General features: G+C 53.8%; 4 protein-coding genes across 14 annotated transcripts; all 4 read left to right on the top strand.

Moving 5' to 3' along the window:
- Positions 1 to 227: 227 nt before the first annotated feature.
- rtca (RNA 3'-terminal phosphate cyclase) lies at positions 228 to 3727 on the top strand. 2 transcript variants are annotated; one of them, XM_049731168.1, is made up of 11 exons: positions 228 to 395; positions 586 to 686; positions 1283 to 1462; positions 1535 to 1658; positions 1762 to 1820; positions 1925 to 2066; positions 2134 to 2258; positions 2935 to 2993; positions 3070 to 3164; positions 3236 to 3340; positions 3565 to 3727. In XM_049731168.1, exons 1-11 carry the CDS (start codon positions 351 to 353, stop codon positions 3655 to 3657), a joined length of 1128 nt encoding a protein of 375 aa, XP_049587125.1. In that variant the 5' UTR covers positions 228 to 350; the 3' UTR covers positions 3658 to 3727. The 2 variants fall into 2 exon arrangements, with proteins under 2 accessions (XP_049587125.1, XP_049587106.1); XM_049731149.1 differs by having other exon boundaries at positions 229 to 395; positions 1319 to 1462.
- cdc14ab (cell division cycle 14Ab) lies at positions 3722 to 11266 on the top strand. Of its 6 annotated transcripts, none has more exons than XM_068652242.1 (17): positions 3722 to 3927; positions 4078 to 4570; positions 5994 to 6416; positions 6491 to 6581; positions 6650 to 6725; positions 7357 to 7449; positions 7527 to 7606; positions 7916 to 7982; positions 8068 to 8130; positions 8202 to 8289; positions 8366 to 8596; positions 8668 to 8806; positions 8892 to 9051; positions 9115 to 9218; positions 9317 to 9355; positions 9929 to 10042; positions 10553 to 11266. In XM_068652242.1, the coding sequence occupies exons 5-17, from the start codon at positions 6684 to 6686 to the stop codon at positions 10599 to 10601; spliced, it is 1269 nt and encodes a 422-aa protein (XP_068508343.1). In that variant the 5' UTR covers positions 3722 to 3927; positions 4078 to 4570; positions 5994 to 6416; positions 6491 to 6581; positions 6650 to 6683; the 3' UTR covers positions 10602 to 11266. The 6 variants fall into 6 exon arrangements, with proteins under 6 accessions (XP_068508343.1, XP_049586813.1, XP_049586786.1 ...); XM_049730856.2 differs by having other exon boundaries at positions 5994 to 6402; XM_049730829.2 differs by lacking the exon at positions 5994 to 6416.
- On the top strand, positions 11266 to 14792 carry vcam1b (vascular cell adhesion molecule 1b). Of its 4 annotated transcripts, none has more exons than XM_049730383.1 (7): positions 11266 to 11615; positions 12410 to 12651; positions 12760 to 13065; positions 13143 to 13409; positions 13497 to 13760; positions 14087 to 14369; positions 14448 to 14792. In XM_049730383.1, the coding sequence occupies exons 1-7, from the start codon at positions 11266 to 11268 to the stop codon at positions 14578 to 14580; spliced, it is 1845 nt and encodes a 614-aa protein (XP_049586340.1). In that variant the 3' UTR covers positions 14581 to 14792. The 4 variants fall into 4 exon arrangements, with proteins under 4 accessions (XP_049586340.1, XP_049586331.1, XP_049586348.1 ...); XM_049730374.1 differs by having other exon boundaries at positions 14109 to 14369; XM_049730391.1 differs by having other exon boundaries at positions 13158 to 13409; positions 14109 to 14369.
- A 705-nt stretch (positions 14793 to 15497) lies between these two features.
- Positions 15498 to 19317, top strand: slc30a7 (solute carrier family 30 member 7). 2 transcript variants are annotated; one of them, XM_049731118.2, is made up of 11 exons: positions 15498 to 15921; positions 16053 to 16154; positions 16450 to 16563; positions 16655 to 16785; positions 16866 to 16943; positions 17083 to 17253; positions 17850 to 17888; positions 17965 to 18100; positions 18166 to 18256; positions 18324 to 18473; positions 18954 to 19317. In XM_049731118.2, exons 1-11 carry the CDS (start codon positions 15842 to 15844, stop codon positions 18999 to 19001), a joined length of 1140 nt encoding a protein of 379 aa, XP_049587075.1. In that variant the 5' UTR covers positions 15498 to 15841; the 3' UTR covers positions 19002 to 19317. The 2 variants fall into 2 exon arrangements, with proteins under 2 accessions (XP_049587075.1, XP_049587066.1); XM_049731109.2 differs by having other exon boundaries at positions 15519 to 15921; positions 16655 to 16742; positions 16814 to 16943.
- The last annotated feature ends 4205 nt before the right edge of the window (positions 19318 to 23522 follow it).

The raw sequence follows: 23522 nt of genomic DNA on the forward strand, positions 1-23522 counted from the left end.
TTTCTTTCTTTCTTTCTTTCTTTCTTTCTTTCTTTCTTTAGTTTTTTTATTATGTTGATCACTTGTTTGTGGTGATGTAGCTTGTTCTGACAAATCTCAAGTTAGAATTATTTTGTAAAATATTTGTTGTACGTGTTTGCATAATTATTAACAAAATTGCACGTTCGCAGTTCTCCTCCTGGCCAGTTGGGGCGGTAATGCCCCATATGGTTAACTCGTCGCCGAGAAACATCAACAAAGCAGCAGCAGCAGCAGCAGCAGAGCAAACAGAAAGTGCAGCTCCCTCGGTCTCCAGCACGTCGGCAAAGTTGCGACGCCCATAACAAGCAGAAATTCAGGTTGGAGTTAAGATGGAGTCGACACCAGTGGAGCTCGACGGCAGCGTGATGGAGGGCGTGAGTGACGACACGAGACGTCCGTGAGCAAGTTCGCAGCCCGCTGCTGGCTCCTGACTCGCCGGCGTCGTGTTCTGTGCTGTTCTGCTCTGTCCTATCCGATCCCCCCCCCCCCCCCCCCATGTTTCGTCCGCTTCCTTCTCTGGGTTGTCTCCTCTTGCCTTCCTCCTTTGTTGTTGCTTCCTCGCAGGGCGGCCAAATTTTGAGAGTGGCGGCGGCGCTCAGCTGCATCAGCGGTTCATCCGTCATGATCGCCAAAGTCCGAGCAGGAAGGAGCACCCCGGGACTCAGGTTTAAAAATACAACACGCATACAAAAAGATCCCCTTCAACAACAACAGGACTCCTTTATAAGGGGACGGGGACGGGGATTATGAGAACTAGAAGGCGTGTGAGTTCGAGCAGTTTTACAGGGATGGGGGCTAGGAATCAGAATCTTCTTGACTGGCCGAGTCAAAACCCATGAGGAATTTGTTTGGGGCAGTTAGAGCCATGCCAGCGTGATACCAAAGAGGCCATCTGAGCAAAAAAGTGGATCGTGCTTCGGACAATTGTGCAAACATTTGAACGAACACCATGTACGTGGCCTTTTGTCAACATTGCTTCATTTGGTTTATTCGTTGGGTTCGGGTCTGTATGTTGGCTTCTACTCAATACATTCCTTGTGTATTGTAAAGCCTGAGTAAGAAAGTCTCTGACGTGTGTCATTTCTTAAACCACATCCCAAACGACCGATTCCTGTTCCTTCGTCCACAATTGCATTTGGTGTCTGTGTTTTTGCCAAGGTGTACGCATCCAGAGCGCAGCGGCATCAGATACGTAGCGGGTCGATGACAACATAGAAAAGAGCCCCAAACCACCTGAACTATTGCCTTCATAGAAAAAGAGAGGCGGTGCTTTCCCTTCACTTGTGTCCCCTGCCAGGCCTCAACACCTGAGCGGCCTTCAGCTGGTTTCCGACATGTGCGGCGGTGTCCTGCGTGGCGGCGCCATCGGCAGTGCCAACGTCAGCCTGACGCCAGGAAAGATTCGAGCTGGAAAGTACACAGCGGACACACGCACGGCAGGGTGAGCGCCTTCACTAAGACGCTGACGCATGCAGATGTGCGCTTTGTAGTCATTCTGTCGCGGTCGTGCCAGGAGTGTATGTCTTTTACTGCAGGTGGCGCTGCCCTGCGCGCTCTATGCCAACGCCACCACCAACATGTGCCTCCGAGGAGGAACCAACACAGAGATGGCGCCGCAAATCGACTACATTCTCAAGGTAGCCGTCTTCATCGTTGTCATCCTCGCCCTCTCCGTTTAACCAGATGGATGCGGGCGGAATCTGCGAGCTGGTGTTTAACGGTGTCTTGGTACATCTTCAGGTCTTCAAACCCATTGTGGAAAAGTTTGGAGTCCGTTTTGACTGTGACATCAAAATGAGGTGCATGAGGGTTGGGCTTGTGCGCTCCACGGTGGCCACATGGTGGCGCTTCCTGGTCACTTCTTCTGCCAGCTATTCCTGATGTGTTACCATGTGTGCGTCAGAGGTTTTTACCCAAAGGGCGGTGGCGAGGTGACCTCAACGGTGTGGCCTGTCAAAGAGTTGCAGGCGCTCACCTTGCTGGAGAGAGGAACCATCACCAAGATTCACGGGTGGGCCTACGTGGCCGGCATCCTGCCTTTCAGAGTACGTCGGCATCTCTGTGCTTGGGTTTGCGCCCGTCTGACAGGGTTGCCGCGCTTTTTGTGTCCAGCTGGCCAAGGACATGGCAGCGGCTGCCATGCGCACCATCCGGCGAGAAATCAAGGAGCTGGATGTCAACATTCAAGTGTTGCAAGAGGAGAAAGAGAAAGCCTGCGCAAACGGAAACGGAATCATGTGAGCAAATGTGGCGACGGCCGGACCGGGTCTCATTTTGCCTGCAATTCAGTGCATGTTTTATTGCGTCATCATGTGTTGGAGCCTTACGCTACGCAATAAATTGCCGGGTGGCCCCTGTAGAGTGGAGAATAATAATGATTGGGGTTGTTGTGGTCCATGTGTTGCTCATACAAGCCATCATCATGTCATTGCGGTGGCCTGTTGACAATTTGAAAGGCTGCTGCGTATCCAAGTGAGCAGGTGGCCCACGTGCTTTGCTTTTGCCGGGCTTGTCGCTTTGACGTCGCACTGCACTTGTTTTTCTGGGTCGGGATCACGATGCCGGTCGCTGATGTCGCGGGCGAGTGGGATGTCGCGGCTGACAGCAACTTCTGCGCCGGTTGGTCTTTGGATGTTTCTCCGAGGCCAAGCTGAGGTGTGCACCGTATACGCGGAGGCTGCCCAAGCGTTTGAAATCACACCTTTTGCTTTGTAGCGCCAGTGTGAATGTTCAGCGCCTCAACCTACACACAATGCAAGCGTAAGAATTCCCTCCCGTCCAAGGTCGGAAGGCATCAAGCGAACAAGCCAAACTCGGGCGACTGGGACCTTTGTTCTTTTTCCCGAAGGCGGAGTGACTATTTTGTTGCTGAAGGAAGCATTGCTGAAACGTTTCGCATTTGTTTCTTCTCAGAATCTTTGCAGAGTCTTCCACAGGGTGTCTGTTTGCGGGTTCCGCTCTGGGCAAGAAAGGTGAGGATAGCAGCGTTGGACATTCCTCTCACACCCTCGTCTTCACTGGACGGGTGCTTGTGTGTGCGTCTTTCAGGTGTGCCCGCAGACAAAATTGGCATCGAAGCCGGAGAGATGCTACTCAGAAACATATGCCACAACGGCTGCGTTGATGAATTCCTCCAGGACCAGGTAAGCTCCCTGCCCTGCAAGAGGATTAGCGGCTACCAAGCCAGCGTGTTGATGCTCACGCTCTCCTTCAGCTCATCGTCTTCATGGCGCTGGCCAAGGGGACCTCTCGGATCCGAACGGGCGCCATCAGCCTACACACGCAGACCGCCATCCACGTGGCCCAGCAGATGACGCAGGTGAGAGGTCACCTCGCACACACACATACGTATCTGACCTGGGGTCAAAGGTCGACCCTGAGCAAGTCGCCTCTGCCATCATTGGTGCTTCGGCTTGGCCCCAAACGGAAGCCTTCCCAGCTCACTGGTCCCCTGCAAGTTTTCCACTTTGCACTCATCATTGTCTTCCTGGTTAGCTTTGAATGACATCATGGCACCCTGATCGATAGTCTTCTCTTTTCCAGGCAAAGTTTGCAATAAGAAAATGTGAGGATGAGTTGAACATCACCTACGTCATTGAATGTCAGGGCTCAGGCGTCTCCAACCCAAACCTGTAGACGTGACACTCCGCCCCCTCCCCCACTCTGAAGTTCACTGAATGAATCATCAATAAATGCATGCATCAAGTGTGCTTTCTTTATTGCTCTTGTTTGGCAAGCTCAGAGCCTGAAGCACAGCTGACCGGTGATGACGATGAGTTAGCGCTTGTGAGCCCAGTGGACACGTACAGTCGTTTCTTCATCTTCTTGTCCCATCGGTTGGTGCGGCTGCCACATACGTCGACCCTACGCCTTCAAATAGCGTCGCCCGCCCCACTCCCTCCTGTGGCAAGTGGTGCCGTATCCGGTGCCACAAACAACACCACTGATGCCCGCATTCATTGTTCCTTTTCCGCTCTGGTTTTACAGTCATAGGCACATGATGCCATTCATTTTGTAGCTCTGATAGCATTTTAATTGTTGCCCTCATCCCTGCAGACCAACCACCATGCTGCTGTCTGTCCTTCCCAAGTTGAGGCTGTATCTTCTTTGGATGTTGCCCATGTAGGCACCACTTGGCCAGCAAAGAGCTTCCAGACGGGTATCTTCAACCCAGTCAAACTGAACTGATTGTCTTTGCCATTTATCTCTTTTGGGGGTCGCAAAACCAGATGTTGTCAAGTGGACCAATTCAATTGAAGAGCGGCCTCCCTTCTGAGACATCCCAAGCGCTATTGACCGTTTGACCGGGTGCGGATGTTCTCTCTGCCTCTGTTACCCGAGCCGAGCCCTCTTTTACCCGAGTTGAGCCCCATGTAAACTCACACTTGTGGAAGAAATCCGAGCGTCGGAACACATGACCAGCCCACGCCCCACCCCCCAAGTTGCCCACTCAGTCCTCCGACCTGCAGCACAATGCAGCGGAATGGCCGGCAGTTCGTCCAGCCTGCGAGACCGAGCACAAACTACGTGTGGATCTCTCTGGTTGCAGGTGAGTGTGACATCAGTGCTGTGACACAAACCTGCACATACTGTGATGGCACGCAGCTGACTCGGCGCCTCGCCCCCAAAACACGGTGTTGTGGCGTCATAATCGACAAGCTGATGTTTGCTGACACTCTGTGTGACAAGTTGTGAAGAATTGTGGAATTTGTTGAACAAAAAGCAGCTGCAAGCTATCCAAAGGTTATGTGAGGAGTCAAATCATAAACGAACACTGAAAGGCGAAAAGCGGTCGCACAACCACACACTTTTTATGCTGATATGAAAACTATGCGTGAAATTATCAAAACTATGCGTGGAATTATCAACGATGACGTGCGGAGAGGTAAAATAGCTTCCAATGCGCAGCGCAAGTCTTTCCGACGATACAACTCTCTAATGTACAATTGACTGAGACATTTACCTAACTTCTGAATTTGATGAAAATATAACAAAATTCGCAGAACGTTTAGGCCATTTTTTTTTTTAGCAACGGCGAGCTCTAACTAAGTCCGTGAGAATTAGGCGATTTTATTTCCTTGCTGATTTCTTGAGAAGCGCGCAGTCGGCTGAGTTCCCAGGAACCATGAAGGCAGCACAGATCGCTCCGTTCGCTGATCGGTTGCAGTCAGCACGGAAGCGCCGGTCGCCGTGGTAACGAGTTTTCGTGAGGACTTGCTCAATCTCTCTTTCGGACCGCCGCCGACGGTAAACCCAGCTAATGTGCTAACATGCTAACGCACGCTTAGTTGACGAGCTGACGAAAGATTGAAAATTGCCGTGATAAGCGACCGAAAGTTTGCCCGAGAGAAGCGCGTGCGTGATGGGAAGTTGAGGACGGAGATGACAACTTGTTGATGGAGCGGCTAGCTTCGCTGTTAGCCTGCAAGTCGACAAGTTGAGCGTCCAGCATTTTGACGGACCCACATGACCCACACCACCCATAGCCCGTTTCTGTCCGCCTTGTTCGGCGTAACGGACGTCGATGCTGAACCACCGGGAGTTGCAGAGTTGATCAAAGGTGAACAATATACACGTACTTATTAAAATACAAGTAGAAACTTGCAAGATTGTTTACCATCGTCACTCAGACGGAAATATTGACTTGCGAACCAGTTGAGTGAACTTTTTCGACAGGTTCTACGAAATATGCGCACTCTGAATGAAAGGTTTGTGACTTTTGAGACAAAGAAATGTAGGTGATCAATTTGCTCTCTTGCTTAGGCCAGCGGTGTCAAATTCTTTTGAGTTCCAGGGCCAACCTCACCCCCAATTTGATCCCAAGTCTATATTTCTTTGTATTGAAAATTGGGGGGTCCAGAAATTACAAGATATATGCGAAAATATTCACATTTCTTCTTGATGCAAGTCAGAGCTGAGTGGGTCTTTTGGGCACCACCAAATCTGACATTGCGGCTGTTGGTCCCAATAAGGTGGTGCCCTCTCCGGGTCGTGCATGTGACCCTGCAGCCGTTGGGATTGTGTTGACGAGTGAGACGAGGCGGACAGGCCAATCATACCAGCGAGGCTGCGTGAGGAGCCTCGATTTAGCGGTCGATTGGTGTTCCCACCCTTCCCCTAGTTGACAAGACGAACCCGAATGTGCTCCCTCCAGAGGATTGTCTCACCCCCCCCAAAAACGAATTGGGAAGCTCAATCGGAGTCCCAACGACAGATGAGGTGGATCGGGCCTCCCAGCAGATCGTTGCCATAGTAACTGCACGTGGGAGCGCTACACTTTTGTCAATCTTAATTTCTGGCAAACGGGGAGTCGAGAATACGGAAGGACTGCCTTGGCGGTCATTGCCGACTCCCTGATCACGCGCTTGAGGAACTATCCAGGTGGGCGAGTCAAAGTATGCAGTCCTGTTCCCGTGTGCATGCCTCGCAGAGTGGCAACTCATCCCAACACTTGCGTCTTGTGTGCCAGAGCGTCTGTATTTCGCCACGCTACGAAGCAAACCCAAAAGCACGGCCAACACGCACTACTTCTGCACAGATGAGGAGTTTGTCTACGAAAAGTGAGTAGCGGCCTCCCGGCGGCCTCCCGGCGGGCTTCTCATTTACTTCCTGTACTTTGTCTGGACAGTTTTTATGCAGACTTTGGTCCCCTCAACTTGGCCATGTTGTACCGGTACTGCTGCAAGCTCAACAAGAAGCTCAAGGTGAGTTGCTGCTGCCACCGCCCTCCATTGGAATGTCCACCGGCCGCCCGCGCGCCTTCACAGTCTCTCTGTGTCACACGCTAGATAGGCTGGCTGGGCCGAGAAAAAAACAATGTTGCTTCGTATGTGATCTTGATTGTCAAGGCGCGGCGCACTCTTCCACTCAAAAAGAAGCATAAGTGTGCAGCGGTTTCCGTTCTTGAGTGACCTGCGCTACGCCGCCATTTTTTGGTTTGGTTCAGCGGCACAGAGGTGCTTTTGGGCCACAAGTAACCACAAGTGCAATAGCCACTTTGACACGTTCCTGCCTTTTTGACACCTCAGACCGCGAAACAAGAAAAACGAGAGAGAAGAGCGAGCGGCACGTTGCGCTCACAAACGAGGGAGGGCGACGCCGAGTGCTTGGCAGGTTGCCTCGGCGAGCTCTCCAAATGCTGAGCCCACGGTCAAAAGACTTGACGCTTTGGTTGATGATGGGTTTGCTGTCGTTTCATCGATTAATTGATCTCATGTTAAATTTTGTCTGGTGGCAAAAAAAAAATGATTTGAGGGAGGTGTCGCCTGACTGTTTTTGAAAGCGCTGCTTGTTTTGCCGGCTGAGGTTTGATTGGGTGTGCGTGTGTGCGCGCAGTCCTTCACGCTGAGCCGTAAGCGAATCGTGCACTACAGCAGCTTCGACCAGAGGAAACGCTCCAACGCTGCCGTGCTCATCGGTGCATATGCGGTGAGACCCCAACGAACAAACGCACGCACGTGTGTACAAGCTGGCTCCCATCTTGACCTTGATTGTGTGTGGTTCAGGTGATCTACTTGAAGAAAACTCCGGAAGAGGCTTACAGAGCTTTGGTGTCGGGATCCAACGCCGCCTACCTGCCCTTCAGGTCCACACAAAGCCTTCTTAGGGTCTTAATTACATCTGCGTGTTTCTGCATGAAACAACGTTAGGAATAAAGGCAGCACGTGCTTGTCAAGGGTTAAGCAGCTGTTGGACTGTGTCGGCCCCAAAGGCCCCGCCCACTCAAGTCTTTACCAGACTTTGTGATGAACGTCTGAGTGGTTTTGCACATCCCATTTTTTTCTTCTCAATGTGCTTGATGCCGTGTGTGCATAGGGATGTGTCGTTTGGGAAATGAATGGAAATCGTCCGAGTGTTTTTGCACATACCATTTTCTTCTTCTCAATGTGCGTAGGGACGCGTCGTTTGGGAAATGCACCTTCAACTTGAGCGTTCTGGACTGTTTGCTGGGAATCCGCAAGGTGAGTCTCAAGCGCCTGTGCCAACGTGTCGTTTCCAGGCAACTGCTGTTCTGTTTCCTTTATGTTGTTTTGTCTGTGCTTTCAGGCTCTCCAACATGGGTTCTTTAACTTTGAGACCTTCGATGTGGACGAGTACGAGCATTACGAGGTAGGAGGCAGCCATCCCGTCTTGTTCTGCTCTCTCTGATCCTCCTCGTCATTGACTGTACCTATGCTCAGCGCGTGGAGAACGGAGACCTGAACTGGATTGTTCCAGGAAAACTTCTGGCCTTTAGTGGACCACATGCCAAAAGCAAAATGGAGAACGGTGAGTGTTGTGGCCACCTCCCCAAAAGGGATGTGTGGCGTTGCCACCGTTGATGAACTGGGCCCGTAACCTGCAGGCTACCCCCTCCACGCGCCTGAATCATACTTCCCGTACTTCCGGTCGCGTGGTGTGGTGGCGGTGGTGCGTTTGAACAAGAAGATCTATGAGGCGGCCCGCTTCACCAATGGCGGCTTCCGCCACTGGGACCTGTTCTTCCTGGATGGGAGCACGCCTGGTGATAACATCACACGGCGATTCCTCGCGCTGTGCGACGCCACGCCCGGTGCACTGGCTGTGCATTGCAAAGGTGAGTGACTGCATGCGCACGTGCGTGGCTCGCTTGGCCCTCCCACTCTCACGCGCTGGCGCCACCCGCAGCCGGCCTGGGCAGGACGGGCACGCTGATCGGCTGCTACCTGATGAAGCACTACCGCTTCAGCGCCGCCGAAGCCATCGCTTGGATCCGCATCTGCAGGCCCGGCTCCGTCATTGGACCTCAGCAGCACTTCCTGCAAGAGTGAGCCCGAAGAAGGGACGGGGACGATTCTCACCGTTGCGTACCATTCGCTTCCTTTGTGACCAAGACTTGTGTTTGTGGGCAGGAAGCAGGCGTGGCTTTGGTTGCTAGGAAACCACCATCGCTTGCAAGGGTCAAAGGCCGCTGAGGACGAGGACCACGTCCGCGACCTGGCATCCGGGGTGAAGTTCCTGGCCTTAAACGACGTTGAGCAACTTTCCTTCGCCGAGCACTGTCTGCGCCAGGTAAACAAAGGTGCACGCCAACACACGCACACAGACACACGCCTTTGTGTTGTGTCGCCGCAGGGCGACGCCAGTGAGCGGTCGCCTCCGACTCAGGGAGACAAACTGCGAGCTCTTAAAGGTCGCCGCCTCTTCCGGCCCGCCGCCGCCTCTTCTTCGGCTTTGAGGTATGAGTGGCTCCATCCCTCCACTCCCCTCACCCACCCGTCAGTCAAAAGTTCCATGAGCTCTGAATGACATCCAGATGCATCGCTTTGCCTTGCAGGGTAGAGCAACATGGCGGCACGCCCACAAGGCCTATCAGGTCAGCGCACGCCACAAACGCATGCCCAGACAGGACGGGTGCATGACGAACATAGCGACAATGTGAAGACCGAGACGGACGTTCCAAAGGCTTACTCGCTGATACCAGTGGCGTTTAAATAAGTCTGAAAGCAATGTTGGATCATTGCAATGGTAGACTCTTTTGACTATTTTATTCTGACAAAAGGCACAAGAGTCACTCTGCATCACAGAACCAAAGTTGAAAATAAGGTCCGTTTACAAAAAAGTGCCAAATCATCCCGAAAACTCGCCCTGTTTTTAGCCTTTGTCCCGAATAAGTGGTTAGCAAATAAACGTCTTAAAAAACATCAATAATTAGCATGACAAGAATCCTTATAGCAAGTTGAGCGCATCATCCTTCAGTCAGCCATGTTTGCCTTTTGTCTTCCCCCATCATTTAAAGGCCACAAGACTTGTACCGCTATCGTCAGCCTTTGCAGGCTCCCATATCTGCTTCCGATACTTGCCTGTGCTTGGCAATGACCAAGACACTGACCATGACAAAATTCTGCCTGAAAAATGCCACAAAGAATTTCCAATGGTGTCTCGTCAGACTGCGGGTGGGTGCTGAAGGCGGCACCGCCCCCTCACCGCTGAAGTCCTTCAAGTCGCCGGCGTCCTCTGCGAGGATCGCTCACAGCTCCTCTTCATCGACGAGCGGCTTGAGGTCAGACGCTTCCCTTGCTCCTTCTTCTTTTCGTCTCGCTCAGCTTATTGGCCGTTGTCATTGTCTTGATGTGTGCGTGTGTGCTCGCGCGCACGCGCCTGCACCCGAATGGCCAGCTCGCTCTGCGACATACACGCCGCGCACACGCCCTTGTCTTTGCTCCCGCGTGGGTACACTAGCTCGTTGATGCCGGGACGCCATCTGAGCCGCTCCTTTCCTGTAAGTCCGCTGGCCCCGCCCCTCTGTGCGGATTGCTTTGCTGTGACATTACCAGGAACACACTCGTTTCCTTACTTTCCGAGCGCATGTGTGTGTGTTCGCCGTGGATGCGTTTTGACATGTGGTGTGTTGGTCCCCATGCCCCAAATGCTATCGTGTGACCTGCCCACAAAAAGTGTAGTGAAAAGTGTGATCACATCGTCATCATGAGGAACCGGCGGCGCGTCACGTGAATGTTGGCAACAGCTCGTGAGCAACTCTGAGGTTTATTTTGGTTTTTTCTTTCTTCAGTTGCTTCAGTCTGACTGCATCGACTTCTAGAAGGTCCCATGTTCCCTGAATGCAGTGCACGCATTCCAGGACCTCCAAGGTGTGTCTCGGGAAGCAAGGGAGGAAAGTTTCAATCAAGACGTCGCGATCAGCTGGGTGAACAGCCATTCTGTTGTCACGGTTACCACCTTCAGCGTCCTCATTTTTTCAATGACGTCACCTCGGAAAGGCCCGATGAGGTGCGACCTATGACCTGACCTTTTGTGAGAAGATGAGTGACTCACACCGGAAGGGTGTAAGCGCAGCACTAGCCGATAGCCCCAGGCCAGAATCTGGTTTTAATGTTGGATTTGAATGTTTTTTGTTTTTTTTAATGTCACTTTCTCCTGACTTTGATGAAGGTGATTGGTCATTTGTGGACCTGTGACCAATCACACCATCACTCCAGTCCTCTACCTCTTCCGTTGGTTTTGTTATAGGAAGGAATTTTAAAGTAAGACTCGTGGGAGCCAAGTCCCAGTCTTGCTCTAAATTTGATAGTCTCGACTTTGAAGTTTGTTCACTGGTAAAAGGAAGCACGGAAGTGATTTCCCAAAAGAGGAGCAAGCACTGTTGTGATGAGAGCATTTGCTCTTATTTTGAAGGGGAGCTCCCCGTTGATGTTTGATTATTTGGGAAAGACATCTATTTTCTTGTAAGTCCTTCAAGCAGAAGGAAATAAATAATTTTTCTTGATGTCTTTTCTGCTCCGAGCGGTCACATTCGGTGACACAATATGTTGTCGTCGTACCAAAGTCAATCGCAAGTTGTCGTGTCACCCGCAGCCCGCTGATGATTCTGTATTGTGTCTTGAGTCAAGACGAGTGATGAGCGGAAGTGCGCAGTTCCTGTGCCGGGCAGCAGGGGTAGCTCGTTCTTTGTCTTCCTCCGCTTGGGCTCCGCAGCTCTCGTCAAGACCAAGCCGCTCACATGCACGAAGACTGGCACAGAGCTCGGAGGTCTGCCCCGCCAAACTGCGTCCGTACGTCCGTCCGTCCGTCCGTGATGACCGCCAGGCTTCGTCTCGTCTGCCTGTTGCTCTCAGGTGACCCTTTCTACCTTTGCTGCTGAGGTTCAGGGTTCTGACTAGAGCTTACCTTTTGCTTCCTCCTGTGTGTGTTCATATCAAGCGTCGCGTTGAAACAGTCAGGAATGAGCGCATGATTCACAATCGATCACACCTGATTTTGTTGGATGACGATGCATAGACTGAAAACATTGGTCGAAAAGACTCCTGAATCACAGCAATTTTAGATTTCATTGCTTAGACCCGCAATCAAACCCACGGCCCGGGGCCATTTGCGGGCTGCAGGATGACATCTTGCGGCCACCTACTTGACATGAGAGTTGGGGCCATTGGAGGCAGTTGCTTTGGTGCAGTACCGACTGTCCGTGTCTGCTTCAAGTCCCTGAGCTGGCTTGCGCCAAGGCCTGCTCTGTGAGTAACCAAGCGCAGGCTTCCCCCCGCTGGACGTTGTCCTCGAGAGAGCGGCCGACGGTGTCTTCCGATTGCTCAATGTGATGGTGCGCAATTCGGGCCTCTACCAGGTCAACGTCAGCAACCCCTCCAGCTGCAGGGACAGAATCCGATTGGAGAAACTCGCCTTTAGCACGAAGTGGCGCTACTCCAAAGTTTGCAAAAACGTCGTTGCACTTGAAGTCGGGCCATTACCATTGCTTGCTGCCCACCAAGGGCATCAAAAATGGTTGAAGCTCCCAAAGACAGAAAGGCGCTCATTTTTGAGTATGTGCTGCTGTGGTGGTGGGCGGCTGCGGTGCAGGTGTGCTGGCGTGGCACTGCTGCGGGGTGTCTCTGCAGGTGGATCTTTCTCCCAGCAGGCCGCTCTTCAAACTGGGCGAGCGGCAACAGCTGGCATGCTTCGTCGACGACTGCCCCGTCACGCCCGTCATTTCGTGGACGCCGCTCGACGACCGACCACTCAATGCCCGTGTCCGGACACGGGACAACCTGTCACTGCTCACCTTTGAACCCGTGGATATGGAGCACGAAGGTCCACTGCTGTGTAAAGTCACCTGTGGGGAGCAGCACAAACAGGCCAAAACACACATCAGACTTTACGGTCAGCTCAAACACACGCGTGACATCCATCTAGCCTGACACGCATGGAGCTAGAAGGATTGATTGATTAGCCAACGTCAGTCATGTCATCACCGCTTTTGTCTTTCAGCCTTCCCGTCAGACCCGGAGATCCGAGGTCATGACCCCGTCCGCGCAGGGGAGGAGTCCACGCTGACGTGTCAACTGCGTGACCTTTACCCTGCCGAGAGCCTGACTCTAGATTGGCTGAGGGGAGGTCAGGTCGTGCGCAGCGTGCCAGGAGAGGCCGGGGCCACCTCCGTCCAATCGGCTTACACCTTCACGCCTCAGAGGGCGGAGTCTGGCGAGAACCTCACCTGCAGAGCCACCCTTGACCTGCATGACCTGCCCCCCCCGGAACGCACCCGGCAGACTGTCACTCGCCTCCACGTGACATGTAAGCACGTGTGTGATGCCATGTTGCCCTGCCAGTTGGCGTTGCTATGGCAGCGATGATTACGATGATGATGGCAGCGCGCTTCCCTACAGTTGCACCGGTGGTGACGGTGCTGTCGGACCCCGGCACGGTGTCGTCAGGGTCCGTCCTGATCCTGAGCTGTTCGGCATCCGGCAACCCAGCGCCCGTCCTCATGTGGACATTCAGGCCCGAGGATGGTGGGCCGTTGGAGGTCAAAGGTCACAGTGAGACGCTTGTGCTGGCCGCGCAGGCGGGAGAGTTTCGCTGTGAGGCCCGCAACCACGAGGGAAAAGACAGCAAGGCTGTTCGCGTGCGCATCAACGGTGAGAGGCCAACGTGTGCGTGCTCGTGCACAGCTCGCAAGAGGTCATGGGTCAGCAGGCGTGACTGCGCTTTTGGGCTGCCTGCAGCTTCGCCCAGCAACACCTCCATGTTGGTGAGTCCGGGTCGGGAGCTTATGGAGGGCCAGCGTGTCACCTTTACCTGTCGCTCTCATGGAGCACCGCCCCCCGTCCTGGTGCTGAGCAGGGAGGGGGAGGAGCTTTGGAGGTCTGACTCCACCCCCTGGTTAACCTTTAGCCTGTCCGTGCGGCCCGATGACGCTGGCCAGTACCGATGTGACGCCAGCAACCCCTTGGGAACGCAACGCGTTACACAAAATGTCACGGTGGCGGGTAAGAACCGCAAGCATACACGCTAGTGCCACACAATCAGGTGACAACGACACGCAAACACTCGTGGCGCCCACGCCAACAAATCAGCCGTGCAACCGCGACCGGCTCATTTGATGCCATCCTTGACAGTAGACATTTGTCTTCTCTTGTGAAATATGGCATATGAGTTGAATGGTTCTTGGTTTCGCTTCGTTGCTGTTGATTTGCATTTCTTTCATCATGATGCAAAAGAGTTGTCAGAGAAAGCACATGTTGCAAAAGACTCAAGGCTGTGGCCATTTTGGCCGGCTTTAGAGATGCAATCCGAATCTTGTCACACTAACAAGGTCCTGTGCACGTTTGCCGAAGCTCCTCCCAGGAACACGACGGTGGTGGTTACGCCATCGGCGGCAGTGTCGGCGGGCCAGAACGTTACAGTATCCTGCCGAAGCGCAGGCTTTCCCCCGCCGGATGTTGTCCTCGAGAGAGCAGCCGACGGGACGCAGCGCCGCTCCGCCGACGGCGTCTTCCGATTGCTCAATGTGACGGTGCGCGATTCGGGCCTCTACCGGGTCAACGCCAGCAACCCCTTGGGCCACCAAGTCCGAGTGTTCCGCCTCAGCGTGACAGGTGCCGCTTTGGCTGCCCTAAGCTTTCACGGTGCCGTTTTCTGTCGGCCCAACTTCTACACGGGTCATTGTATTGCAGAGCCCGGTGCTCGGACTCTGCCCGCTCTCGCCGCCATCCTGGTGCCTGTTGCCGCTGCACTGGTCCTGGACCACCTCAGAAGGTCCAAAAAGAAAGGGTCCTACCGGCTGACGTCCTCCACCCCTGCGCCTGAACAGCACCCTTTCAGCGGTTGAACGCCGCAGCCCGCAAAGACCCCCGACCCCACCCACCTGAAGTGGCCCCTCGCCATTGACCATGTTTGCCACTGGTGACTTGTCAAATGAGGTTGCAGAACCGTCGCTCGCTCGACAATGCTTGGAGCTCATCAACTTGGAATAAAGAAATGGCCGGTGAGGCAGTCAAGGCGGCCGGCTCTCCGTCCAACTTGTTGTGTAAGGCTGCGTTTGCTGGCAACTGGCCAAAGAGCCCCTGAATGCGGTCTGCGCTCATTGGTCGCCCGAGCGGGCCAAGTTTGCGTCCCGGTTCCTAGCCTGTGCACGAGCTGGGCCTTGGTGTTTCCCAGGCGACAGAAAGCCTCGTTGGGGAGCTGCTTGGGATTCACGCAGAGACCTCTGCGAAAGTTGTAAATGTTGGGTGTGTGGTGTTTTTCCACCTGCGACCTGTGACCCTCTTGCAGGCCGCGAACAATGATTGTGCTGCATGTCAGCGTTTCAATGTCCCTCCTGATGCATCCTGCTTGCCCACTTGCAAGAGCAAACATCAAACTTAAATTTGGCTGAATAAGATAAACTTTTGATCTTCGAAGACGTGAGCACGTCGTCCTCGTTTGGGTTTGAAGCTGTTGAGCAAGATGAGTTTTGGCTTCCATCCCATTCCACGCCGACCGAGGAGATTTGATGAGTCAGCAGTACGGAGGTGGCCGGAGTCGAGCGAAGTGGCGGAACATCGCCCAGTTTCATGGTGGTTCATCGCTTGAAGCCGCACGCACGCAAATGCATCCGTGGCAATCACTTCTCAACATCGATCGCGCCCGTCTTTTCTAAGATAATAAACGATGCAATAAGGCTGTCAGCCACACGCGCGCGGGTTAACAAACACCGGAATTGCACAACAACGCAGTAGTGCTTGCAGGCATTATTCCAGATTTTCTTTTTCTCTTCCTGGCCAGGGCTGGACGGTCTTAACTGGGGCTTCACAAATTACAGGCGCAAAGTCACAGGCACGGCCGTTCACAGGCAAGCGTCTCCTACACGGACGCGCTCTGCGGGCGAATCCCTGTCAGTCCCAAAGCCGTCCTCACCGCCATCTGCCGTTCACATCAAGCGCAGCAGCCCACCGGAAGTGCCCTTTCTAGGCATTTGTTGGGAAATCCACGCGAGCGGAAACGTTGCACTAGCTTAACGTGTCCACCCGTGCGGTTGTTTGCACGCGTGCGCGCTTGCCGTCTGCGTCTATGTGTCTGTGTGATAAGCATGTTGCCTTTATCCATCAAGGACGACGAGTACAAACCTGCCAAGTTCAATTTGCTGCTCAAGCTGTCAGGATGGATCAGGTAAGCGACGATGCTAACGCGGCCACCACGCAACACGAGCGCAAAAGAAAGCAGCAAGTTAACGTGCTCGTTTTGTTTTCTTTTGTTGGTGTGGGAGCGGGATACATCTAAGTGCTTTTATGCGTTCCCAGGTCTATTTTGTCCGACAAAACGTCGAGAAATTTGTTTTTCTTCTTGTGCTTGAACCTTTCCTTCGCCTTTGTGGAGCTGAGTTACGGCATCTGGAGCAACAGGTAAGCCGAAAAGCACAAACCAAAAACGTGCAAGGATAGAACAGCAGAAAGCAACGGGTGCAACGTTTGCAAGGCTCGCCAACCTTCGCATTCGCGCCGTCGATGTGCCACGTATGTATGCACATCTGTGCGTGCCCGTGCTCGAGAACAGGAAGTGACGCAACAGGAGAAACGCTGCATTCGGGGGAAGTGGGACTTCCAACTAGGAAAATTGCACTCCACTTTGAACGGGAAAATCCGAGTTGCAAAGTGTGGAAAACAAGGACTATGAGAATGCTCTTGTGCATGCCTTCAGTCTAGGTCTGATCTCGGACTCGTTCCACATGTTCTTCGACTGCACGGCGCTGCTGGCGGGCCTGGCGGCCTCTGTCATCTCCAGGTGGCGCTCCAACGACAGCTTCTCTTACGGGTGAGCTGTGGCCGGACGACATCACGGAGCGGGAGGCGAGCCCTCCAGGACCCGCCCACACCCAAACGTCTAACTTAACCATGTGTGTCAGCTATGTCAGAGCCGAGGTCATAGGCGGCTTCGTCAACGGACTCTTCCTCATCTTCACTGCTTTCTTCATCTTCTCTGAAGGCGTTGAGGTCACGTACACACACTCACATGAACAAAGTGTGGAAGTGTCATGTGCGTAACTCGATTACGCGTGTGACAGAGAGCTCTGGAGCCTCCGGACGTTCATCACGATCGTCTTCTTCCTGTCTCAGTGGCTGGCCTGCTCGTCAACCTGGTGGGAATCTTTGTTTTCCAACACGGAGGACATACACACTCGCACGGAGAGCAAGGTAACGTGCACGTGCACGCCACCGCAACCACTTTTTGCAAAACTTGGAAGAGTCGCACTTTGGCGTAGGACACTCCATGAGTTGCGCGCTTGAATGGTGTTGACATGACAACTGGTCCTTTGTCTCCACCCCCCCACAGATCACGGACACAGCCATTCGTTGTTTAACGGCAGCGCGTGCCATGGCGACCATGGCGGCCACGCTCATGGTGGCCATGCCCATGACGGCCACGATGGGCACGGCGGTCATGCCTACGAAGACCACGCGCACCACGCCGGTTACCACGGGCATAGTCACCATGATCCTGACGGTAGGTTACTTGATAATGATGATGCGTGTTGTAATATATCCATCCATCCATTTTCTGAACCGCTTAGTCCCCACGGGGGTCGCGGGCGTGCTGGAGCCTATCCCAGCCGTCATCGGGCAGTAGGCGGGGGACACCCTGAACCGGTTGCCAGCCAATCGCAGGGCACACAGAGACAAACAACCATTCGCACTCACACTCACACCTAGGGACAATTTGGAGTGATCAATCAGCCTACCAAGCATGTTTTTGGGATGTGGGAGGAAACCGGAGTGCCCGGAGAAAACCCACGCGGGCTCGGGGAGAACATGCAAACTCCGCACAGGGAGGGCCGGAGGTGGAATCGAACCCGCACCCTCCTAACTGTGAGGTGGACGTGCTACCCAGTGCGCCACCGAGCCGCCGTGTTGTGATATAAACGAGTTATATAATTTAAAATGTTGGCTATGGAAATAGTCTTTTTTTTTTTTTAAATACAAAACTAAACTGACAATTTGCGACACTGAAAAGCATTCATGTCGCATGATGACATCACATGATGTGCAATGAAATGAAATGCTGACATCATACGAAAACTGACGCATGCTTTGTGTCGACAGACGAGCGTCGACCGGGTTCCAGTAAACAGATCCTCCAAGGTGAGGCACTCCTACTGCAAACCCAACTCCACTTGTTTTACTGATGTCACTTGTCGTGTGCACGCGCGCGCGTCAGGTGTGCTGCTGCACATCATGGCCGACACTCTGGGCAGCGTGGGCGTGATCGTTTCAGCTCTTCTGATGCAGAATTACAACTTGATGATAGCTGACCCCATCTGCTCCATGCTCATCGCGATCCTCATCGGAATCAGGTGACGTGGGGCTCGCGCACACTCGTCACTTTGCGGAAGCACCTGACAGAGTCTTTGTCTGTCAGTGTGGTCCCGTTGCTGCGAGAGTCCATCGGCATCCTGATGCAGAGAACGCCCCCATCCCTGGAGCACGCCCTCCCCGAATGCTATCAGCGGGTAGGTGGTGGCGCCGCCTGCCGGTCTTAGGGCACACGTTTGACGCGTGCGCCGCTGCTGCATTCAGGTGCAGCAGCTCGAGGGCGTGTACAACGTGCAGCAGCCACACTTCTGGACCTTGTGCAGCGACGTCTACGTGGGAACCCTCAGAGTGGCCGTGGCCCCTGACGCCGACGCCCGCTGGATACTCAGCCAGACGCACAACATCTTCACGCAGGTCGTTCGCCTTGCCATGTTGCCGTATGCGCGTGCGCCCTGGTCCCGTCCAGGTTGGCTCAAATTGCTTTCACCACAAGTGTTGAACTTGGCTCGTCGTGTTCTTTTTTTTGGTTCTCTGACTTCGTTTGATTCTGCCGGGCCCATATGTGTGTGTGGGACTCAACGGTCTAAACCGAATTCAACTAAAAGGGGCAAGGCAATGTCACATATGTGTATGTCTTAAGTATCAGTTGCCGATATCAGCATCCTTCACCATTACTTGATACCCTGAGATAAGGCCAGAATCGGCCATCCCTAGGAGTAGTTGAACAATTTGTGTGCGTGTCGAAGGCACTTTTTTGTATGTTTTTTTTGTTTTAAATCGGGTCTGAAGTCAAGTGGCTTCTGCACTCACTGACATTGAGGTTGGGGCTGGGGCACGTTGCTTTACCTTGTTCTGCTGCGGTGCCCCCTGGTGTAACTTTTGTGGTGTGCGCAGGTGGGCGTTCGGCAGCTCTACGCACAAATTGACATGGCTGCCATGTAGAGGCTCCTCCTCTCTGGACTCTGGGACCAATCACAGTCTGTGGCGGTGATCTCTGATCTCACCCGGGGTCACGGCGGGACCTTTCGTGGATGGGGCCTGACCGTGATGAACCTGGCCGGACCGCTCCACCCCCTCCGTTCGGCCCAGCCCTGCCCGCATAGAGCTTCAAGCAAATTGTGGGAAAGTGCCTTGGCTATTCATCATGGCCCCGCCCCCTGACACAATGCTGCTAGCTAATTGGACCGTGTGTGTGTACGCCCACGTGCCAATCCATGTGACCAGTCCCCAACAATAATAAAAGGTTGTTTGAGGTCAATGTCATTGTTTGATTACACCTTTAGTTGATGTCATTGCATTCCAGGCTGACAGGAAACAAGACGCATGTGTTTGTGTCACAGATCACACCAGCATTTTTATTGCAATATTATACATTTAAATTGTTTATTTGGACAAGTACACAACACATTTATTACAGTTCCATTTCACATTTGAAATGACTTGTGGAAAAGGGAAGTGGCTGGAAGCAATTTGCTTATCTAGGCCTGTCCCGACTTCAACCAGGGTTTCAATGTCTGACACACAATCTACATTATAGATTATTAATAATCTCCGTGAGTCGTCACCTTATCGTGGTGGAGGGGCTTGCGTGCCCCTATGATCCTAGGAGCCATGTTGTCGGGGGCTTCATGCCCCTGGTAGGGTCACCCATGGCAAACGGGTCCTAGGTGAGGGGTCAGACAAAGCACGGCTCACCCAAGCCCCTTATGATGAAAAACACAAATGGACTTTGTTTTCTCTCGCCCAGACGCGGGTCACCGGGGCCTCCCTCTGGAGCCAGGCCTGGAGGCGGGGCTCGAAGACGAGCGTCTGGTGGCCGGGCCTTCGCCCATGGGGCCCGGCCGGGCATAGCCCAAAATGGAAACGTGGGTCCCCCTTCCCATGGGCTCACCACCTGTGGGAGGGACCGAAGGGGTCGGGTGCAATGTGAGCTGGGCGGCAGCCAAAGGCAGGGACCTTGGCGGTCTGATCCCCGGCTGCAGAAGCTGGCTCTTGGGACATGGAATGTCACCTCTCTGGCTGAAAAGGAGCCCGAGCTGGTGTGCGAGGCAGAAAGATTCCGACTAGATATAGTCGGACTAGCCTCCACGCACAGTTTGGGTTCCGGTACAAGCCCTCTCGAGAGGGGCTGGACTCTCTTCCACTCTGGAGTTGCCCACGGTGAGAGGCGTCGAGCAGGTGTGGGTATACTTATTGCCCCCCGGCTGGGCGCCTGCACATTGGGGCTCACCCCGGTGAACGAGAGGGTAGCCTCCCTCCGCCTTCGGGTGGGGGGACGGGTCCTGACTGTTGTTTGTGTCTATGCACCAAACGGCAGCTCAGAGTACCCACCCTTCTTGGGGTCCCTAGAGGAAGTGCTGGAGAGCGCTCCTTCTGGGGACTCCATCGTTCTACTGGGTGACTTCAATGCTCACGTGGGCAATGACAGTGAGACCTGGAAGGGCGTGATTGGGAGGAACGGCCCCCCCGATCTGAACCTGAGTGGTGTTCTATTGTTGGACTTCTGTGCTCGACACGGATTTTCAATAATGAACACCATGTTCAAACATAAGGGTGTCCATGTGTGCACTTGGCACCCCTAGGCCGCAGTTCGATGATCGACTTTGTAGTCGTGTCATCGGATTTGCGGCCGCATGTTTTGGACACTCGGGTGAAGAGAGGGGCGGAGCTGTCAACTGATCACCACCTGGTGGTGGGTTGGCTCCGATGGTGGGGGAAGATGCCGGTCCGACCTGGCAGACCCAAACACTCTGTGAGGGTCTGCTGGGAACGTCTGGCAGAATCTCCTGTCAGGAAGAGCTTCAACTCCCACCTCCGGCAGAGCTTTTCCCACGTCCCGGGGGAGGCGGGGGACATTGAATCTGAGTGGACCATGTTCCGCGCCTCCATTGTTGAGGCGGCCGACCGGAGCTGTGGCCGCAAGGTCGTTGGTGCCTGTCGTGGCGGCAATCCCTGAACCCGCTGGTGGACACCGGCGGTAAGGGATGCCGTTAAGCTGAAGAAGGAGTCCTATCAGGCCGTTTTGGCCTGCGGGACTCCGGAGGCAGCCGACAGGTATCGGATGGCCAAGCGGAACGCGGCTTCGGCGGGTGCTGAGGCGAAAACCCGGGCGTGGGAGGAGTTTGGTGAGGCCATGGAGAATGACTTTCGAACGGCTTCGAGGAAATTCTGGTCCACCATCCGGCGTCTCAGGAGGGGGAAGCAGTGCAACGTCAACACTGTTTACAGTGGGGATGGCGTGCTGCTGACCTCGACTCGGGACGTCGTGAGTCGGTGGGGAGAATACTTCGAAGACCTCCTCAATTCCACCTACACGCCTTCCATTGAGGAAGCAGGGCCTGGAGACTCTGAGGCGGATTCTCCAATCTGTGGGGTCGAAGTCACTGAGGTAGTTAAAAACCTCCTCTGGGGCAAGGCCCTGGGGGTGGATGAGATCCGCCCGGAGTTCTTAAAGGCTCTGGATGTTGTGGGGCTGTCATGGCTGACACGCCTCTACAACGTTGCGTGGACATCGGGACAGTGCCTCTGGATTGGCAGACTGGAGTGTTGGTTCCCCTCTTTAAGAAGGGGGACCGGAGGGTGTGTTCCAATTACAGGGGAATCACACTCCTCAGCCTCCCTGGTAAGGTCTATTCAGGGGTGCTGGAGAGGAGGGTCCGTCGGGAGGTCGAACCTCGGATTCAGGAGGAGCAGTGTGGCTTTCGTCCTGGCCGTGGAACAGTGGACCAGCTCTACACCCTCGGCAGGATCCTCGAGGGTGCATGGGAGTTCGCCCAACTAGTCCACATGTGTTTTGTGGACTTGGAGAAGGCGTTCGACCGTGTCCCTCGGGAGGTTCTGTGGAGGGTGCTTCGGGAGTACGGGGTGCCGAGCCAACTGATAAGGGCGGTTCGGTCCCTGTATCACCGATGCCAGACTCTGGTCCGCATTTCCGGCAGTAAGTCGGATTCGTTCCCAGTGAGGGTTGGACTCCGCCAAGGCTGCCCTTTGTCACCGATTCTGTTCATAATTTTTATGGACAGAATTTCTAGGCGCAGCCGAGGCGTTGAGGGGGTCCGGTTTGGGGACCTCAGCATTGCGTCTCTGCTTTTTGCAGATGACGTGGTGCTGTTGGCTTCTTCAGGCCGTGATCTCCAGGTCTCGCTGGAACGGTTCGCAGCCGAGTGTGAAGCGGTCGGGATGAGGGTTAGCACCTCCAAATCCGAGTCCATGGTCCTCGATCGGAAAAGGGTGGAATGCCCTCTCCGGATCGGGGATGAGATCCTGCCCCAAGTGGAGGAGTTCAAGTATCTTGGAGTCTTGTTCACAAGTGAGGGGAGGATGGAGCATGAGATCGACAGGCGGATCGGTGCAGCGTCGGCAGTAATGCGGACCCTGTGGTGAAGAGAGAGCTGAGCCAAAAGGCAAAGCTCTCAATTTACCGTCGATTTACGCTCCTACCCTCACCTATGGTCACGAGCTATGGGTCGTGACCGAAAGAACGAGATCTCGGATACAAGCGGCCGAAATGAGTTTTCTCCGCAGGATGTCCGGGCTCTCCCTTAGAGATAGGGTGAGAAGCTCGGTCATCTGGGAGAGACTCGGAGTATAGTCGCTACTCCTCCACGTTGAGAGGAGCCAGATGAGGTGGCTCGGGCATCTTATCAGGATGCCTCCTGGACGCCTCCCTGGGGAGGTGTTCCGGGCATGTCCCACCGGTAGGAGACCCCGGGGACGACCCAGGACGCGCTGGAGAGACTGTGTCTCTCAGCTGGCCTGGGAACGCCTTGGGATCCCCCGGGATGAGCTGGATGAAGTGGCTGGGGAGAGGGAAGTCTGGGAGTCCCTCTCAAAGCTGCTGCCCCCGCGACCCGACCCCGGATAAGCGGAAGAAGATGGATGGATGGAATAATCTGGAGTTGGAAAATGATCTGTATACAGAAATGATTTGAATACAGCAATAACAATTTACAATGATATAACGTTTTGCAGGAATGAGGTTGAAATACAAAAAGTCCTGCCTCGCTACAAAAACAGATATGCTCAAACCTCATTGAATAAAGTACATAAGCAGACAAGTATATTCACATATTGAATAAATAAAAGAAACATTTTAAGCATATAATTATACCAGCACCCACTCCCATGGCGAACTTGCCCCACCCCAAAGACTCATCCCCCATCAAACTCGGCCCACACTGGCATGTGCAGCTGATATAAACTAACCAGAGAACCTTGGACGTTGCCTTTTCTGAATGGAGACTTTCCGCTCTTGAAGGGCCCAGCGCTGTATTGTACTTTCCTGAAAACAGAGCTGTCTGAACAAGAATTGTGATTGAACTCAACCAACCTGTGTAAGTCTAATTTCTGCTTAAGTGTCTTTGCATCTTCCTAAATCTGAAGAAATCAAACGAGCACGCAGTGAGTAAATTGGATAACAGGTGATTGGCAAAGGCTTTTGCCGTGAGGCGCAGATAACGCGCT

This window comes from Syngnathus scovelli, chromosome 10, assembly GCF_024217435.2.
Source record: "Syngnathus scovelli strain Florida chromosome 10, RoL_Ssco_1.2, whole genome shotgun sequence".
Lineage (NCBI taxonomy): Eukaryota > Metazoa > Chordata > Actinopteri > Syngnathiformes > Syngnathidae > Syngnathus > Syngnathus scovelli.